This window comes from Thermobia domestica, chromosome 2 (genome assembly GCF_964235325.1).
Source record: "Thermobia domestica chromosome 2, izTheDome1.hap1.1, whole genome shotgun sequence".
NCBI lineage: Eukaryota > Metazoa > Arthropoda > Insecta > Zygentoma > Lepismatidae > Thermobia > Thermobia domestica.
Genome location: NC_137455.1, coordinates 293,312,613 through 293,334,286, shown reverse-complemented (window position 1 = coordinate 293,334,286; position 21,674 = coordinate 293,312,613). Strand labels below are relative to the sequence as shown.

Genomic DNA, 21,674 nt, shown 5'->3' with positions numbered 1-21,674 from the left:
TAGATTTTACTACTCCTGTGCTCAGTTTTATGAAGTTTTCACTTACAAGCATAAATTATTTTACAGGTAGTTGTCTCATTACAGAATATGGATATTATATTTTTCGTGTTATGTTTTACATTTTATCCAAATATTATTCTATGTTTACGGAAATAGTTTTAGCGGCTGAATCTCACGCTTACGCACGACACCATAATGCTTTGTTGCCAAACTTACATGTGTACTGTTGCAGTCACAGTAGTAGGGCAATTCCTTGTTAGCGTTTGAAGTCCAGAGGCGAAACCTATGAATTGTGACAAAACTATTATAGTTAATAAAAGTGGAAATGGGGAAACGGAAGGAATCATATATATATAAAGAAGAATCCAACTCTAAGTAAAAGATAGAAGAGCCAAAGGAAGCAAAGAGAAAGGGAGAATAAATTGAAGAAACAGCTAAGCGCTTTTCCATTTTTAACTGTTTGTTTCCACGTAATACAAAGATTTTGAACGTTAAATATGTAGCCTAATATGTGTTCTTTCTTTTTCTTCTTCTTTTCTTACTTTTTTTCTTTCTTTATTTTTGCTGAAACTTAATTTGCTTAGCTAAAAATATTATATCTTCTTGAGAATAATCTATATATGTTTTTGAGCTTTCATATATACACGAATAGTTGCCTGAACCCGTTAGTGGAAAATAGTAATTAATTCCACTTAACTAGGGAAGGTCGTGGGGTGTTACTCTGACTTCATATTGATACTATGCTCAGTCGATTCCTTTTTACATATGAAACAATTAGGCAACCGGAGAAATCCTCGATCGTAAGCTTGTTTGAATTATGGGCGAAATGTATCGCAATGTGCTCTGCCATCTAGTGAGAAAGTTTTACCCTAAAGGTGACTAGCGGTTCAGCTTAACACACGAAAACAGTTGAGTTATATGTGAGGTTCCTTCTTCGTACTCGTAGTACATACATTTCTTATCGATAGACGGCAGTACCAGTAGAAGTACCCATTTCACAGTTGGAGAGCTTTCCGGGAAGACCATTGAATCTCAACTAAACAAACGTGTTAAAAAAAATGTAGAGAAGGCTACGAAAGTCAAAAAGGGACACCAATTTGGACCTCATCTTAATGTTAAGTTCTTACTCACTAATTTCAAGATTAGTTGAACTTCCAAAGGAAAAAAATAGAAGTCAGCCTTCGGAAATAATTAATCTTCTGTGCATATGTAAAGAAGTCGAAGAAAAAAGTTTATGACAACTCTATATAAAGTCTAGTTCCGAAGGCGAGTTAGCCCGGAGCCCTTATTTATTTTACGACTTTTAGCAAATTTCAAGTTATTATTTTAAATTATGGTATAATTTCTTCAGTTAATCGTATCAAAATATTTTTTACTCTATTTTTGGTTATCAGAACTACTGTGTGGCACCTGTGCCGCTGGGTGGGAGCAAACTACCCTTCACTCAATTCCTGGATCATCCTATGATTAAAATAACACAAGACTTAATTGTTGAACTATTGTAATTGCTGAATTGTTGAAAACTATGGTAAATCGAAAAATAAGTTTTCCCGGTAGGCTATGGATAGAGAGGCGTTCAAGCGAGACAAATTTTTAACTGCGGAAATAACAAACAAGACATTATTTTCTAGGTACGAACCAATCTTGGGAAGTAACGTAACGCAAGTAACGTATTACTTGTAACGCGTTACTTTTTAAGTAACGTTTCCTAGTAACACGTTACATTTTTTCCAAAGTAACTGTAACGGTAACGCGTTACAAATTTTTAAGTAACGTACCTAGTTTGCGTTACTTTTTTCGCGTTACATTTAGGATGAGTAACTACAATATATGTATATATTTTTTTCGGGAACAAATGTTTCTTTCCTGTAAGTGAATTTATCGGAATGGAACAATGGAGCATGAACTACGTATGTCAGTGACCGACAGTCACCGACGTACACAAAAACACATAAGATCATAGTGCCACTTGCTGTTTTGGGAAGATGTTGCAGCCTCAGGAAAATCACGTGTACTGATTGCAAGTACCTGGAAGATTTTGTCATAGATGTTGACAGCTCCAAATCAATACATTTAGTGAGTCAAACTAGGAGTGCAATGATACCGGTAGTCTATTTTACTTTGATTGGTGTTTTATTTTATAAAGATCGAGAACGAAAATATTTTACCTTTCGAACATTTGAAAGAATACTTTTTCTTAAGAGCTGAGGATGATGGTGGACATAACTTAAAAGTCAAGTGTCTGAAGTGCCCCGGCGGAAAATATTTATCAACAGCTATAGTGCCATAATTAACGATATACAATAAGGGGTTAATATGAATAAACTGTGTTCTGAGGAGCAGGCCTATTTTATTACTAAAAAATAGTTTGTTGATTGTATGAAATATTGAAGTTCCTTCAGATCAGTTTGCTTATCCTACAGTCCCGTTCATTATAGTTTGAAACTAGCTTTAAAAAGCATGTATCGATTTTAGAGTTACTGTCAAGTTTCGATTCACTTGCAGTTCATATGTTCTCACTTTATTAGTTGTAGTGTAATGTTTCTCTATATCAGGGGTGCCCACAAGGGGGGGTTATGACGCAAACTGCGTCATTGAAATATTTGGGGGGTTAAAAATCTATATAAATATGTTTGAGAGGGTGTAAAAGTTAATCGAAAAGATTTTTTTCACGGAAGAACACCTACGGATAGGCAATTGAGGAGGGTGCGTCATCGACATGAGGGGGGTGGGCACCACTGTCTATATTCTGTATTTTTAATTTTACATAACAACATTGTTATTATCATATAATTAGTTTAGCAATCAACCATTTTTTCTAACGCATAGGGATGAGCACGAGTCAAGCTAAAACTCGACTCGACTCGAATTCAAGTCGAGTTTCGAATCAAGTCAAAGGTATTATTCTCGAGTCGAGTTCCGAGCCGATTCAGTTTTTCGCGTCGAAAAATGAAATCTTTCAGTTTTACGTCCCACGGTTATGCCGGTTAGGCTAAAGGAGACGGTGATTATGAGAAATGAATAAAATGGTGGAATGAAGAAAGTGGGAGAAAACGGGAGAACACCGAGAAAACCCACGCACACGGTGTTTGTCCACCACAAAGTTCACTTGGCGGGAGCAGGGTTTGAACCCGGGACTCCAAGCACCAGAGGTGAACGCTCTACCACTGAGCCACCGCGGCCCTTTTTCGCGTCGAGTTTCGAGTCCAGTCGAGTTTGATAAATGGCTCGTTCGTTTTAACTCGTCTTGAAATCATGCCCTGATTACACTGGAAAGCGAAACCCATGAGAAATGTAAGCTAAGCAGTAATATGGAATACTTTTAGTTGCTCACGAGAGGGGACACTGTTCGCATCTCGTCTCGTCTCGATAACGAGACCACAAGAGATTTTTTATAACAAGCTCACCTCGGCTCGGCGCAACTGAGAAGATGGCTCGAGCGGGCTCGCTTAGGGTTAATCATCGGCTTGAGCTGGCTTGGTTGGGATGAGCCAACTGCTCGGTTCGTCTCAACTGAGCCGGGGGCTCTAGCCGAGTCGGTTGGGCGAGCTGTTGGCTCGGCTCACTTCTCGGTTCGGGTCGATAGTGAATGAGCTGTGAGCCGAGCTGCTCGAGTCGTTGATAATTCTAAACCCGGACCGAGCAGTTTTGAAGATATTTGGCCAGTGCCCTATAAGTTTTAACAGTGTTTGGCTCGAACCCGAATACTCAACCTAGACCCTGAACCCAAATTCAGAAGCTTGTGAACAATGTCCTTGACTCCTAGAGTTCACGACTACCGAGGTTGGCAATCAACTAGTTTTTTAGTCAACAAACCGTCTATCTTCCATGTTTATATACAGTGTTATTATTATTATTTTTATTATTATTATTATTATTATTATTATTATTATTATTAATAATAATAATAATAATAATAATAATAATAATAATAATAATAATAATAATAATAATAATAATAATAATAAGTTGTAGTAGTAGTAGTGTCAATGATAATAATTACCTTGTCTATGTAATATACTTGAAGAGAGTACTCGAAACTACACACCGGATTTAGCTCGACTCGACTCGAAACTTGACCCCAATTCGAGTCGAGTTGGAGGAAATTTTTCGAGCCGCGTTCTCGGGTCAAGCTCAAAGATGTCTGTTTCTAGTCGAATCGAGTTTCAAAGAAAACTCGCTCGTGCCCATCCCTACGAGTAACGCAGTATGGCATTTTATCAATATTACAATATTATATGAAAATGTTCATATATCAAGTAAAAATTTGTCCTTGCATTTACATAAAGCAATTCAGAACGTGCAATAATAATAATAATAATAATAATAATAATAATAATAATAATAATAATAATAATAATAATAATAGCGGTAGTTATAGTAGTATGGAAAATTAAAGTAATGTTTTTTTTTCACATATTTAAAGTTTCGGACCTAAAAGTAACGCATTAGTAACGCGTTACTTTCGAAGTAAAGTAACAGTTACTTTTTGAGGTAAGTAACGCTTTACTAACGCGTTACATTTTAAGAGAAAGTAAAGTAACTTATAACGCGTTACATTTTTACAAGTAACTTACCCAACACTGGTACGAACCAAAGACGTTGATGTATTTGTCATGCCTCTTTAAAAAAAAAAAAATGTGTGTACTGTATTAGAAAAGCTCCTTCACGGCTGTCTTCAGTTTGTTATTGATTACAAAGTGTCATCCACTGACAGCCTTCCTCAATGCTGAAAAGACATGAACGTCGCTGGGTGAGAGGTCAGAACAGGCCCGTATCCAGGGGGGTCTAGGGGGGCCGCCCCCCCCCTAAATTTTTGCTGGCCCCCTAAAAGTTTTACAGTAGGCTTGCAAAAGAACTATAATATGGTGATGAACTATCATATGGTTGGATCGGGCACCCCCTAACTTCAGCCGGGCCCCCCCTAAGTTTTTGGGCTGGCTACGGGCCTGGGTCAGAACTGTATATCGGATGGCCAAGGCGCTCACAACCGAAGGAGCAATGATAGTTTCAAGTGCAACCTCGCATTATTGCCCAAAAGAAGAACATCAGCTGCCGGAAAACCAGTCCGCTTACGGAGAATAGCCCACCTCAATTCTGTCAGTGGGTGACAATACCGCTGAGCATTGATTGTTCCAACCTTCATACAGTACTTGCTGGCCACAGAGTGGGACCTCATCCGAACTTACTGTTAGCACTGCGATAGCGCTATCTTCCAAATCTTGACCTACGTCACCAAAGGGCGTATGGATAGCTCTTGCATTAAAAATCGGTATTATATTTGCCCAATTGCATTACGATTTCTTGAGTAGAAAAGGAAAGGAATTTATTTTTGATTTTCCTTCGTATTTTCTGGGTAATAACATAATATATTTTTTTGTTTACAGGATTGTACAGAGTGAATTATGATGATCATAACTGGAAACTCCTTCAAAAACTCTTTCAATCGAAGAAATTTAATCAAGTGAGTCCATTGACACGTGCTACAATAGTAAGTGATGCATTGGAATTAGCAAAAGCTGGTCACCTTCCATACACCGTGGCACTAGAGTTAATCAGTTATTTGGAACAAGAACGAGATTGTTTACCATGGAAAGCAGCACTTAGCAGCCTCGAGTATCTTAAGACTATGATGCAGACGAGTGAAAAATGTGAATTGTTTGAGGTAAATATCGGTTTGACTTTTGTACTGCTTAAAAACGTTCTTAAATTAAGACTCCATTAACTATATACCGTGGTTATGGAAAGTTTGTAGTCCTAAGATAGAAAGTTTATAGCTGGTTATCTGTGGGAGAAAAGTTTTTTTTTTTTTTTTTTTTTTTTTTTTTTACCGTTTGATGACCATCTATAATTCTCTACATACATATATAAAGGACATTATTAGCAAGACATAATTTCGTAATGAATATATAGAATACATCCGACATAGAAGTAATTTATAGATAATGAGTGAAACATTGGATCTGTATCAGCGGCCAATAATAACATGTATAATTTACACATTTATTACTATTGATAAATTAAGGAAACGATCAGTGTTACTGATAAACGTATACAATTATAGATAAATGGTGACTCCTTCCGAATATAATATGGATAATCGAACTCTATTTGTTTATTTAACAAAGCTGCTGGTACATGAAATGTCCATTTTTAGGTCTGGAGAAACCCACGCTTTGTAACGCAACCGATAGATGAACCGAAGTTACGCGTATAATGGCACAAATTGCGTATATGTTCAGAAAACAGGCTGGGGTACTCAGTTAGAAGTCAATGAGTTGATGAACAGGAAGCGCACAATAGAGAACACACAATTGCGTGTGATCGTTCTTCGCGCATTCGAACTTCGACATTCTTAACATCTATCTGAAGAAGATATAAACAGCTTATTTGGAACAGGAGTTGGATTGAACGCACCATACGCTGTTAGTTTGTAAATTTTGTGCCAGTGACACTACACTAAACAATGAACCACACGGCTACTGATCAACAGCATGTTGTGATGAGTTGCTAAGTAACACCATGGAAGTAGACTTTCGGGAAAGTATTCGTGCAGTTGCAGGTAAGCATATGCCATACCACTGTCGTTTAGTGGTACTTTATAATCGACAAGGTGAAAAAGTTGGATTCATGGGTGCCACATGAGTTGAAACCGGCCAACAAAGATCCTTGTCTAGGGGTGTGCAGTTCTTTGTGTGAACGGAATGACAGAGGAAGTTTTCTGTATTGGATTGTCAACAACAACCATAAACAGCCAGGATCGTGATACATGTTCCAGGATAGTTTCTAAAATCCTCACTCCTTACCCTCAGAAGTTGTTGCTCATATGATACTCAGGATGGGTGTGATCCAGGGGCGTTATTTAGGGGGGGAAGGGAGGGGCATTTGCCCCCCCCCCCCTGAGTTTGAGATGTATACAGATTTTATCAATAGAATAGTAGTAAATCAGTGAAAAACGCGAAATTTTACTTATATCAAGGGGTCTTGCCCCCTCCAAGCAAAATCTGAAATGACGCTCCTGGTGTGATCCATCATGTCTCCCTACGGCGAGGAAAAAACCATCAATCGGTGAGAACTCCATAAAATGCACCACAAACCTGTCCACAATCAATCACCATTGGTCAACATACATATGTATTCACGTTAAACCAAAATGCACACCTACATATCACTCAACGGAAATGCAACGGTGCAGACTTCTCATGAGTTACAGTATAAAACCCTCCTTCACCGACTGTATTCTTCTATCCCGCAAATGACTACCACCTTTTATGGATTTCAAACACTTCTTGACAGGCGATATCTATCTAATAATCAGGCGATACAACGTGCGGTTAAAAGCTTCTTTGCATCGCAGCTTACAGACTTATTTTTCATGAATGCAATCGTTAGCCGAGGGATAAATATATGACTGCAACCAGATAATTCTATGATTATCCAGGTTGTAAGTTTTCATTTTCTTATCCTTTGAAGGTGGCATCTAACTATACATTTCAGGCGCACCAATCCTCTTAAATTACTCTATGTGACTAGTTATTGGAAGTTAGACGCATATCAGTGACGCATGAAACTAAACTGCGCCTATTTTCCAACTACTACGAAGAGGGAGTTGTAAATACCAATCTGATTAACCAAAATGTAAGGGTATCTAATGTAAAAAATACGGACAGTTGTGAAAACGTGCAGTGAATTAAATTTCTTTTCTTTTTCTTTTTTATGGTGAAAAATAATAAATCAATACTTCATTTATGCCCAGTATGTTACCTTGATTCCAATGGCTCTATTTCGCCGTAAAAGTCCCGTCTCTTTCTTTGAGATTATCCAAATGAAATTAATTATGCCCCAGTATGGAATAAATTAAGTATTTACAAGGCATGGAAAAATCATTATATTTGTTTCCAAACAAGTGGTTTAAAAAAGAGAACACGTTTCCACACTAAACCACTTTTTCTGGATTTATCTCTTCAGAGAAATTAATTATGCCATTCGTAGGATGTTAGTAAGATATTTTTTTATTCACGAAATATGATTTAAATCGTTAACTGTACGAGTAACGTAAGGTGGCCAGGTGTTCCGTTCGTTAGATGATTCTCCTTTTCTTTTCAGAAAATCGTCCGGCGTCCCCAGAAAAATGCAAACGAGACGTTAAATGTCCCCCTCTTTTTTTTAAACACAAACGTCCCGTTTATGACTCGTAGTTATTTCTTGCATAGACTTCAACAGTTTCAAGGAAAGACCAACTATTCTACAAGAAATTTAGTCATTAAAAATATCAATTCAAGGGACAATCAATTATGATTCCTGTAAAATTGTAAGATATTATAACCATTAAAATCGGAATAAAGCATCAATAAATAAAAATCTGGGATATTTTCCTCACTGGCATGAATGACGAAATTACAATGACAATACCTAGGTAAGCTATCAAAGTATGCATTTTTGCTAAATGTCCCGTTTTTGATTTTTAAATCTAATCAGTCTAGAGTACAGTAACTTTCGCTGGTAAACATACTTTCTTAAATCGAAAAATAAATAATCGACACTATTGGGCTATTAACATAATCTAGCGGTATAATTATGACATAAGAAAATAATCGACTATAGCAGATTTCTATTTCCACCCTGTAGTAAACTATCTTTGTGTTTGAGTTTACGAAAAAATAAAATTAAAAACAATAACCTGTCATGTTTATATAAATAATAATATTTAGTCCTAATACGTTGAATTAGCTTATATGGGAGCTTAAGCTCTCTGTACATACGGATGGATGAACTGAAGGGTGGATATTCAAAAAATATTTTTTTGACATCGTAAGGATGATAAAATATATAATAAATTCGTTGGAAGGTCGAATTCAAGTGGTTTCACTATAACAAAATTTTTCATCTCTATCCTCGCACAGTGGTCGAAATAGCAAAAAAGCTGGACAAAACCCCAAAAATGAACTCCATCACCGGAACAAACATCTATAGTCTTTTAGTAAGGGAATGTCCACTCTATATAGAACAGATATGTTTTTCATCCTAGCATCACTCGTTCATGAAAAATACCTGTCGAAAGTGGATAATTGGCCGTCCTTGTAAAAATGCTTTCGTGTATGGTAGTATGATGGAACTGTTACTCTTAAGTATGTTGATAGTTATGAAATGCTAAAATTGGGATTATTGATCAGAACAATAGCAAATATTTAAGACCAATAGCAAGTCTCTGAGGCACTTCGTATGCCCATTGGAGGAATTTTTACAACACTATATTCAAAATCAACGCTTTTCTATACATTTGTAGACTTTTAAAATTTGTCTAGCAAGTCCAAGGTTTCGTCTTTATTTTAATAATTTCTGTGGTCTCTCAATTAATGATTTTTCGTTAGAATTAGCTGCTACCTGTAAAACGAAGCGCGCTTCAATGAGTCCGGGCGCGCAGTTCAATGCTCACAGAGACTGAGTGCTAGTCCCGTTGTGTCTTGTCATCTTGCTACCTATCGTACACGGTAAATATTTGGAGGATTTACTACTGCCGTAGCTCCTCTCCCAATAGAGATGTTAAGAAAGCTCAGAAGTCTCGAAACAGACTTCCGTAGGTATCGCGAGAAATAGTGCCGGAAAAACTCTAAGAAAGATACAAACTTAGACTTGTTACATATCTTTTGTCAACGTCTGAATCCATAATTTCATCGCTCAGAACCAGTATGCTCCAAATCATAACAAAATGTTGAACGAAATGTTACAACTTTTAAATGGCCATCGCCAATCTCATTGGGCACCAGAGACTTTTGAAAGCGATTAATTTCATAATCGAATTTTGTGAGTTTTATTATACTTGATTCGACTACTTGACAATTTCCACTGTTTTGTTTTCAAATATGCGTGTTGCGAGACACTTTCATTTCTGCAAACATTTCTTACACGGACTAACTTTTGGTTAACTTCATTATTCATGTTTATATCTAATTTTTCATTATTGTCCAAAAACATGTTTATTTTGTTTATAGTGAGATCTTTACTAGGTAATTTTAATAAGAATAACATTACCACAAGTTCTAATTTTTTTCATAACCCAAGATGGTATTTGTAAACTTGATTTTGAAAATGTCCAATTTTTTCTCGACCTACGCAGATAACTCGCATCATTGGCCATAAACGGTAAATTATTGTTCACGTCACAGCAGAACAATCGAAAATAGCCTAATATGCCTTCAAAAAATACCATATCCACAAAAACACGCTTTCAATACGCCCGCAAATAGTTTCGCCGCGTTTTCTCGTCATTCCGACCACTGTGCGTCGCCTAAACGTTAATAACGAAAAGAAGAGAAAAAGAAAAAGAAGTGACTCAAATTTTATTTCGAGTAACTCTTAAATAGCCTGTCATATAAATAACAGAAGTTATAAGATGATAAATGTAAAGTTACAAAATGTAAAGATAATTACTCCACTTTTGTTTATTGTTAAATAACAGCAGGACCAATCATTTTGAACAATCCTTTGTTTTCTATTAACAGCTATTTGTAAAGAAGCTTGTGTCTCCGGTCTATGCACATCTATCATCGAAGTCTTCTTCCCAAATGAATTTCCGTAACGCCATGCTCTTCTCTGAAATCTCTAAGTGGGCTTGTGAAATGAATGACGATGAATGTATCCAAAGAGTAACAGAAGATTTCAAAGCTTGGGTTACGGATCACGAACCGTACGTATACTTTAGATACATTAAAGGTAGTTAAAATCATACGAAATAGACGAGAACCATTCTTATATTTGTACTGATAAATGTAACAGTTTATTCACAAAGAGTTTTAGTATCTAACAAAAATTACAAGAAATATGTGTATAAATGAAGACTGTAATTGTTACAAAAAATGTGCATTGATATCATAGATCCATAGTAGATCTATTTACATGATTTTGTTTAACTTGTTTTTTTCTATGTACGTCAGATTTTGTAATCAAATTTTTAGACTCACCGATGTTTAGAAAAGACATCATAGATGAACTTCAACCCTTTGTGTTCCAGCAATTATGTCATGAAACCTCAATTAAAATGTTTCCTCATTGTTTCACGCTGTTTACACGGTGAAACCATGTCGAGGCACTGATTACTGTTGCTCTGTTACTATCTGTTGCGCATAAATGCAACTAACTCTTTACTTTTACATTTATGTTTACAATTATATTTACATGACAGAAAAATATAGTATGCACAGGAATAATAGATGGCAGGACTTCTACCTATGTATGTTATCAAAAAATGCATGTGTTTACAAAACTGTTCTACAGAAAATATGATACGTTGTTATTTACTTGCCATTAAAATTAAATACACCGTGTAAAGTTTTGGTCCTGGCAAACAAAACAATAATACAAATTTTCATTATCAGTTAATAGGTATCTCTGATTCACTAGGAGGGGGATGGTTTGGTGTTGAAATAACACACTAACATTGGTAGACTGAGTTGTTTTAACATTTCATTTCCTTAGTATGTCCAATAAAATTACAATACTTGCACGATAAACACAAAATTTGTTCTTCATAAATAAATTTACTGATTAAATATATTATCTGCATTATTAATTTTATATACATTACAGATTACTTCCTGATTTAAGAACTACAGTTTATTGTACAGCGGTTCGAAATGGTGCTGAAGGAGAATGGGTATTCTTCCTCGATAGATACACAAAGACCACATCGGAAAAAGAAAAACAAGAATTACTTTACGCACTTGCTTGTACGAAAAAGGAGAAATTACTTCGAAGGTAAAGAAAGTATATATATATATATATATATATATATATATATATATATATATATATATATATATATATATATATAGCCTATTCTTCGGCTATTTTGTGTTATAACTTATCTATGTCTGTGGTGCCTTAAATTACATATAGCACATACAATGTAATATAAGTATAAAAATACTGAAGTATTACTACTAGTATTAGTATAATTAATGTTGCAATTATTGCTATTAGACTAAAACTCAATTCTCAAACTTTAGTTTCAACTTCATCAAAATCGGTATTAAAGATTGACTTATAAAATGGAAGTTTTTTCACCAGAAAATATTACTAGTACACTAGGTTCTAGCTAATCCGACCCTCAATTCGTGTTCGTATGTTTCCATAAGAAAAATTCTCTCGACTGACACAAAATTTTCACCTTTCCACTTTTCTTATGAAATTTTTCATTGTTTGTTGAGTGTCCAATTACTATGACCAGGGGTGCCCATCCCCCCCAAAGCTGATGGCGCACTCCCCCCCAAAACTAATAATCTCTTTCCTCCTCAAAACTCAAGTCCTCTAAAAACAATTGCCCAGTGTAGCAGTAGTTTTTATAGTACTAGCAATTGTTATTTTTGTTGTTGTTTTTATTTCCTGTAGTAGTATTATAGAATGCTTGTAGTAGTAGTAGGGGCAGTAGTAATTATAAAAACGGCATTACTTTTATTAGTAGTCTTGGTAGTGTATAATACTAAATATGTTCTATAAGGATATTGAAGGGTATAAAAACTTTTACACACTGTGTATGGCACAGGTATTGTTTTTTTACAATTAGTAGTATTATTTTATTTCTTTACAAAATATTGATATAATTCCCTTGCACATGAAAAGTAAGACGCAAGTTACAAGTTATTGAGTTTGATACCAAAAGAAAATGTTATCCTCGAAATTAGCCTACAAAAAGAAGTGATATCCAACAAAAAACATTCCTGTAAAAGAGCCAAGTACGAGTGGCCTTAAAAAGAATTGAAATCACAAAAATAGGCACCAAGTTCTGGTGGACAACAGTTACAAACACTCACTGGCTCACTTCAAATTTAGATTTGAAACTTGGCTGTTGTCTGTATGGTTACCACTAGCTCACAATTATGTCAAACTACATTATAATTTTCAACAGACAACATAGGCAAGTTTCAAATCTAAATTTGAAAGTGATTCCTTGAGTGCTTGTAACTGTTGTTCACCAGAACTTGGCGCCATCCTTTCATATAGCAACTTGCGCGGTACTTCATTCATAGAGTTTCTAAGCTTGGGGTAGGGGGATTCATTCTCGAGATTTAAAAAAAAAAAATCGCATCGTGTTCCAATGTTATTCTGACAACAGCAAAATTACTTATTCGACATTAGAGTAAAATTCTTTCCCAATTTTATTCTCGATGGCACAACTTGCGTCATTCATCCCTCCTGTGGGCGGACCTTCTCCCTTAAAACGAACCAACCTTTCCTTTCATACGGCTACTTGCGCGGTACTTCATTCATCGAGTATCGAAGCAGGGGGTACGGGGGTTCACCCCGGAAAATTTTTGAAAATTAGCTTCTCAAAATCGTGTTTTAATGCTATTCCGACAATAAAATTGCTAGTTCGAAAGTAGAGTAAAATCCCCCCCAAAATTTTTCTCAATGGCGCAGCTTGCGCCATACATCCCCCCTGTGGGCGGCCCTGACTATGACAAAAATTAAGTGATAAGATTAATTTAGCTATATTAAAGGAATTGTTAACTACTTTTTTTTTGCTTCTATTTTTATCTTTTCCTTTCTTTAAAAAATACACACAAATACATCTAATTAACAATGGGTCCAAATTGTGCTGTTTGAACACAGAAACACAATTACTATTGTATTAGTTTATTTCTGAAGAACAATGAAAAATTTAGGCATTTAGTATATTGGTCAATCAGTCAGCGAGAGAATTTCCCTGAATTTTCACGTTTAATCGGAAAAAGTCCCTTTTCCCATTTTGCTAAATTTACCTTCTCAAACTACGAACACTGCCCTCAATAATCCGGCCTCTCAGTAGTCCGGTCCACATCCGGCTTCTAGTTGCTCAAGCACTTGAAATTATGACTTTCTTACAGTAAAATTCAGTACACACTATGGCTTCTAAAAGGAAACACGTTACGCTTGACCACAAGCAGAAACTCGAAATTTTAGATAAGTTAAGCCGAGGCTCTTCAGAGAAAGTTATTACTGTTGAGTACGGTGTTGGGTGAGTAACTATTTATGACATTAAAAAGAAAAAAATCGATAGTACGTCCCAAATGGAGAGCGAGTTGGGGAAACGGAAATTTATACGAAAGAGTAACAATTAAGAACTGGACTTAGCTGTTTATAGATGATTTATACAGTAACGCAGTAAAGGAATTCCAATCAGTGGCCCGATAATTAAGAAAAAAAGCGGTTGCATTTAATAAACAACTTGACGGCAGTAACTTGTTTATAAGCGAGGGTTGGCCAGCAAACTGAAAAAAAAAAACTGCATGTCGTGCCGCAGCTGACAGTCACTGGAGAAAGTCGTTCAGCTAACGAAAAAGATGCAGAAGAGTTTGTAAAGAAGATACGGAACATAATAGATGAAGAACATTTAATTGCAGGTGCCGTGTACAATGCTGAAGAAACTGGTCTTTTTCACAAGATGCTTCCTTCAAAACCATTGGTGCCAAGATCATGAAGGAAGCTTGTGAATACAAACAGAAAAAGCATGTAAAGTTAATGGTGTGTTGCTCAAATGGGAGTCATAAGCTAGTGCTCATGGTGATTGGGAAATCCCAAAATCCACTCAGTGCAATATTGTGCTTAGTAGAAAGCGTGGATGGGCAGAGAACTATGCTCTCGGTGGTTTCACCAAACATTTGTACCAGCTGTGAAAAAAAGAAAGAAAGAAAGAAAAAGCTTCTGCTGAAAGTGATTCTTATAATTAACAATGCTCCTAGTCATCCTTCTGACTTGACTCTAAAGTCCGATGGTATATAAGCACTCCTTTCTCCACGAAATGTGACAGCCCATGGATCAAGGAATTTTAGAATCAATTAAACGTCATTATCGACATGCACTTGTTGTTTTCTTGCTGAACGAATATGTAAACGATTCTACCGGTTATGTTGAAGGTGTGGAAAGCAATCAACTTACGTGACGTTGTTTTTCAAACAGCAGAAGCATGGGATAAAGTGGAGAACGCAACCATAATGAAGAGTTGGAGAAAAGTGTGACGTTTCATCAATTCGGAATCATCAATTGCTGACGATATGTACATTGGCATGTTCCATAAGCTTCCGAGAGGAGGAGGAGAAATTAATAAAGAAGATGTTGCTAACTGGCTGAATGAGAAAAACTGTGATATAGACCAAACATTAACAGATGAAGAAATAATCAGGAAAGTACTAGCGATGAAAGTGATGAAGAATAGAACACAGGAGGAAAGACATGAAGATTTCTCACATGAAAGTGCTGAAGCTGCAGACATCTTCCGGGAGTACATTAGGAAATGCTTGTGAAACGTTTGCATGACAAAGCGTGCTGCCGTCACGTATCATCGTTGTGACAACTAAAAACTAGTGACATGTTCATAATGAGGATACTACTGTACATGTACATACTAAACGACTAATTTTTTTTTTGTGTAAATGAATGTAAAGTGTCTTTGCATTTAATAAAATACAGCATTTATAGTCTTTAGGTGTTTAAACTAGTAGCAATTTTAGACCCTCTCAATAATTCCGCGATACTGGGAGCCATATGTACATATGCCGAAAGTAGATAATTTGATCTCATATTTGATTGACTGAAATAATTTCTCGTGCAATAGCGATCACAATTGAATCGTTGAGTTCGAAAACCGGTCATCTCCATCGAAGCGAATTTGAGAGAAATGACAAACAAAACTAAATTATACAATATGTATGTCACATATAGGGTTATTTTCAGTTTTGAAAAGTAGAAAAAATGTCAGTTCTACGGTCCGACAATAAAAACGGCCCTATTTGTCAGGTACATACTGACTAATTCAGTTTTGTTTGCCACTCCTCTCGTAGCTTTGGTGGAGATAACCGGTTTTCGAACTGAACGATTCAATTATAACTGCTAGTACCAACAATGTGAATAGATTTACAGGAAATTAGAAAAGATTAAATTTATGCGGTTATTTGTAATACTAATAGATAAGTATGAAAAATAAATTGCAGTATACTGGATTATGAACATGTACGCTGCTATATACTGGAATAGTTGGGTAATCAAAAGCTTCTCTTTTTTATTATTTATTTATTCGTTTATTCATTACATTTTTTACATACCGAAGCTAAGTTATTCCAGCTTTTTCGAAATTTGACGATGTACTTATCCCATTTTGTTGTTACAACATAAGCAGGAATCGCTGAATCTTAATTTTTTTCTTTTTTTAGCTATGAAGGTTCATTTTCAAAGATAAAGATACTTCTTTTGACTTTCAGACATCATAAGTACATTTCGTTTTAACTTTCTAAATCATTCCATTACACATTTCATTCATTTTCTACCTGTTGTAAACAGAACATCAAATGGCAAAGTGTGTATGGTCACTACAGATGAGAATGTCTTCTCATTTGTTCGTTCACATAATATTCTCGTTTATTATACATGAATTTTAGACCTTCAGCGCTTATATTGCATTACAAGATTGGAATCTGAAATTAAAAAACTAGAAAGTTCTTGTTTCTTAGCTACCATACGTTATTATTAATCTGTGAAGTGTGAAAAGACTTCAAATATCTAATTACACATTATAGTTTTGTTTTCGGACAATATGTGTATAACTTTTTACTATAAAACAAGGGGTTATATCATTTTATACTTAACATCTTTAGCTCAGCTACTATTTCCGTTTCAGGTACTTAGAAGATACACTTGGTATATTGGATAATATTGTGATAAATTCCGAAGACATCTTTACAGCATTTTCCGCCATTTGTACCACAGAAATGGGATTTAATTTAGCAAAAGAGTATCTCATCTACAACTTTACTGATATTTATTCTTTGTAAGTATTTATAAGTTGAGAATGTAAGTAACCTAAATTCTTCATTATTTGTCAAAAGTATGTTTAGTTAATTATTTATACATAATTAGAAGTTTTACAATATAAATAATTATCTAATCTCTCAATAAGCTCGATTATAATTAATAGTTAAATGTTTTGTTCACATTGCAAATAAGAACTCTCGTAAAATGAAAGTACGCTTTAAGACACAGTTGATATATAATAGCATTGAGTACATTATTTATTTGTTGTGTCTTCTTGACATTGAAATAAAATTATTTTAGCGTCTAAGTGAAACACTTAAGTACACTTGTTTCACTATATGTAGAAACATGTAAAAGCTGAGGTTGGATCTAGTTTCAGCAAGATTAGGTTTAGATAGTCACTAACAAATATTGAACATGTTGCTGTGGACAATATCCTTCTCTTCTGCATGGTCCATAATAAATTTGTGCAAGGAAATAAGAGATCCTTTGAAGCAAAATTTTATTTCCCATTTCGAATGGTTTTAGAAAACATGTAATGATAGCATAATTTACCTCTTTCCTTATGATTTCGAAGTGTCGGTTCTAAATTATTTCAAATTAATTATATATTCGTCTTTGTGTATAAAAATTCCACATACGCCAAGTGTTATTGTTTTATGTTCTACAGTTCAAAGTAAAATTGATATGAAATAATTTTTCGATTTAGGCTAAACAAAGCAGATGTTTCATGAAAAGTAATGGTTATCAATTAATTGATGAAATGTGAGTGTGGGAAGAACGGGAGAATTGCGAGAAAATCCACGGAAACAATGTTATCCAGCACAAGCTCAAGCTCTCACAGTCTGGAATGGAACCAGGGTCCTTTCGATCCATAGGTAGGCGCTCTAACACTAACAAATCGTACCTTCTAACAGTCAATGTTAAGCAATGCAACATAAAAAGAAGACTGGAACGGGAATCCATGATCAGCTTAAGGAAAGGCGGCTTCTGTATACATATAAAAATTAGTATACACATAGGGTATGCCACCTGTAATGCTACTATATTCCATAATTTATTAAACTCTTAAGTTTTTTATTTTTAATTCAATAATGTTTTATACACATGAAATGCTTATATGTTGCTATTCGTAATATTTAAGTTCAATTTAAATTGTCTCTATTAATTTATTACAAGTTCTAGAACAGTAAAATACAAATTGAAACCTTGAACGCCGTAAACACCTTAATGTAAGTGAGAGGATACTTACGAGGTCAACAATAACAGATGACACAGTAGGAACAATAGTAAAACTCAAAGGAAACACTACGAAAAATTAAAGAGAAGTGAGACGATAAAGAACAAGAAATATAAGTCTAAAAAGAAGAAATAAAGATATCCAAAGCAAATTTGGTAAACCGGATACTATAGAATAACAAAAGAAAGAAAGAAACTTAGAAGAAAAATTATCAAAGAAAATAGATAGTATAACAACAAAAGAGGAATATTGAGATAAAATTGAAGTGGAAGGTATAAAGGTCAAAGAAGAAGAAATAGAGATTGAAGTGGAAGAAAAAGATACGAATGGAAAGAATGATAGAAGGAAGTCTGAAAGATTAAAGCAATTTTGAGAGAGAGGTGGCTATTGAGAAGGGGAAGAATAGGAGGAAGAGGAGATGAAGAAATCGATTAAGAAGGAAGAAAATGCTGAAAAGAGAAGAAAGAAATGTTGTTTGATGGTTCTGAGAACGAGAGAAAAAACAATATGACCATGTGCCATACGACGAAGTGGCAAAAAAAATTCGGCTGGTGATGCCGTTGGAAAGTTCAGAATATAAAACTTTGAATGTTCGTTTATTGTACTTAAATTTTTATGGATGAATACCGGAAATAGTGTCATATTAAATGTATTTTAAATATTAATTGTGATATGTTAAGGGCCAACAGTTGCTGAAGAAATTAGTGAGTTTCAGTACCAAGATTTAGTGACGAATTATGCAAGAGAGGTAGAGAATAAAAGTGTACAGTATAGTTGATGTTATGATGAACTAGAATTATAGAGCTTGGAGTTCATGAAGGAAGGGCTCTTCCGATGTGATTAATTGGAGAGATTAATGACAAGTTTGATTAATGAATATACATGCATGATACTTAAATAGAAGTTTGATTAATGAACATACATGGCTTTCAAGAAACTCACTATCAAGTATATGGTTATTTAGAGTACACAAATGGGACTGCTGGTGTTTCTCACAATATTAATTTGAATTTTTGTGTTCAAATTCTTAATCGCAGGAGGATTATTTCATATTTTTTATTATTATTCTTTAGCATGTAGAATAAGTGATTATTTAAGGTTTACCTGGGGAGAGAGGGAAAGAGAAGAGAGAGAAATAAACAGATAAAACTAGTACTGCAAAACTACTGGTGATTCTTATTGAGCCCCAACTGACCAATTCCCAATGTTTCTCTATTATGTTTACATCATCAGCATACGCTATAACCTGGTGAATACCATTCAGCTCTAGGCCTGGTTGCTATCTTTGATTTTCCTTATAGCGTACTCCGGCACAAAGTTGAATAATAATGGCGACAATGCATCTCCTTGTTTCAGGTCATTCTCAGAAGTATTAATTATAGAAATAGTTTTCAAATAGAACATAATTCGTAATAAAAGATTCTGAAGCAAGTTTGTGACTAAAAATTTAACATAATGCAGCCTCTTTGTGTCCTTAATTTTGATAAGCTTGATCGGAATTCCGGTGTCTTCTGGGTCGGCGAGTACATCTCAGAATGTCGGATGAAAATGATACTCTCAAAGCACACATTTCTTATAATGGAAAACGTTTGTTCAGGAACTGTCGATACTGTTGGTTAATCATTATACTGGATACTTTACTTTCGAAAACAAATTCATAAAGTTTATTCGGTGGCCAAAATGAGTCTTCTTTAAAAATAGTCATCTATAATTAGGCTGTGAGAGAACTTCCCTTTTTAAAAGAACGGAACTGAATTTTTGAATGGCATATCAAAATATGTGGCGCGAAACATATCTTTATTCAGAATGGTATATTTATTCAGAATTTAAAATTAACATCATATCTGGACTACATTTACACCACTCTGCTTCTTTTCAGATACTTTTCGGATGCGAAAGTTCTTTCTGAAATGATCCAAGTATTGGCTCGAAGAATAAATCATGAATTAGATTTACAGGAGGTAAGTGATTTTGTTAGAATTCCACAAGTACTTTATTTGCACTTGATTCAACTTTTCAAATATTCTTATAAATAAAAAGGTCAAGGATACTGTGAAAATATGAGTCCAATATATTCTTGTAACACACATTCAAATACACACGTTTGCAAATCATGTAGTGGCGAATTATAGGTTTTCTCATAAGACGGAAAAGATTCCTTGCAGTTTTGGAAAATAACATAAGCGTAAATGAGCATGTATAGACCACTGATCACTTACAAATGATAATTCATTTTCAACATGTTGATGTCTCACTTAACAAATAATATGTATGGTTGCATAGCATCCAGTTATAAGGACAAGTATATGTCGCTTCGAATGAGAAAACGGACCAACGAATTCGAGGGATATGTTTTCAATTAAAGGGAGCAGAAACGTTCTAATGACATGGGGCATTACATCATTTTCTATGCAACACATTTCACAAACGAATTATCGTTTGTTAGTGGTTTGTTGTCCCATGCATGCAAAGAGTTGCAAGGAATCTTTTCTGCATTATGAAGAAATTCCATGCACGACTCCTGCATAAATTTGAAACATGTGTCTTTGGATAAAGCATATAGTATTAGCATAGAGTGAGCAAATACTTTGGCAATATTCAACTCTTTCAAAAAATATGTAAATAGTGTATAAATGAATGTTGAGGTGCAATTTAATTTTGAACAGCTTATTTAACGCAGTATTTCAACTAACACATACAGCATATATGACATAGCTCAAGAGCATTTAGAGAAGGAACTTTACTAATTAAAATGTTATAGCATTTAACTATATAAAAAACTTATATCTATTATAACTTATTTAAATCTGCAAACTACATCTACTTCTATTTTGTGATGGCTTCAAGCTAATATATTTACTCATGATCGTAAGATGTATCTTTTATCATCATTCGAATTTAAAGAAAGCTTATTAATTTTATAGTGTATAGTTCATGTTTATACTTTTAATGAATTTAATATCTTCAAATGTTTTAACATTCTCGAATAATGTTTTCTTATAATCATCAAATTTTAACTCTTTTGCTACTACACATTTCGTTATTCTCTTAGCTTTTTCTCTTCTTTGTTTTCTACTTTAATAATATACATCTTTGATCTCAATGCAACAAATTCAATCATTATATTTCCATTATTTACAGCTTTCCTAATACATTTTTGTTTATTAATGATATTCCATATTTATTATTTTCTTCATAATTACTTGAATTCAAATGATAAATTATTTCTTTTAAATCTTTATGGAAATTATCTGTCTTAATTTCTTTTATAAAACTATCAGTGCCCACGTAAATTTATATTTTCTCCATAATTATTTAGGTTTCATATGTATAGCACACAGGTTTTCTGCAAATATTGTTCCATAATCAAAATTAGGTTTTGTAATTAATTTTCCTGCTCTTTTAGGATCATTTAATTATACATGTCGTCTCTTGCGAATATTTTCCATCGTCTTTCTAATCATTGATTTATACATAAGATTATAAAAGTCATTTTCAAACTCATTTTTAGCTCTCGTCCTCATCTCTGTATTCAAATCGATATATTTTAAAACTAATTTTCTTGTTTAAACTCTATATTAATAATCTATGAACCTTCTTTAATCTTATTTCATGTTACGTATATAGTTTCAAGTTTTTATAGTGAATTACA

General features: G+C 34.4%; 1 protein-coding gene across 2 annotated transcripts in view; it reads left to right on the top strand.

The window, feature by feature from the left end:
• The window catches only part of LOC145678581 (aminopeptidase N-like), a 151,818-nt gene that overhangs the window by 116,952 nt on the left and 13,192 nt on the right, over positions 1-21,674 (top strand). For both annotated transcript variants that reach the window (XM_081748896.1, XM_081748897.1), the window contains exons 10-14: positions 5,388-5,665; positions 10,503-10,687; positions 11,587-11,754; positions 16,649-16,798; positions 19,902-19,983. In XM_081748896.1, coding sequence (XP_081605022.1) covers positions 5,388-5,665; positions 10,503-10,687; positions 11,587-11,754; positions 16,649-16,798; positions 19,902-19,983 — 863 coding nt within the window. The remainder of the gene's footprint in view (positions 1-5,387; positions 5,666-10,502; positions 10,688-11,586; positions 11,755-16,648; positions 16,799-19,901; positions 19,984-21,674) is intronic.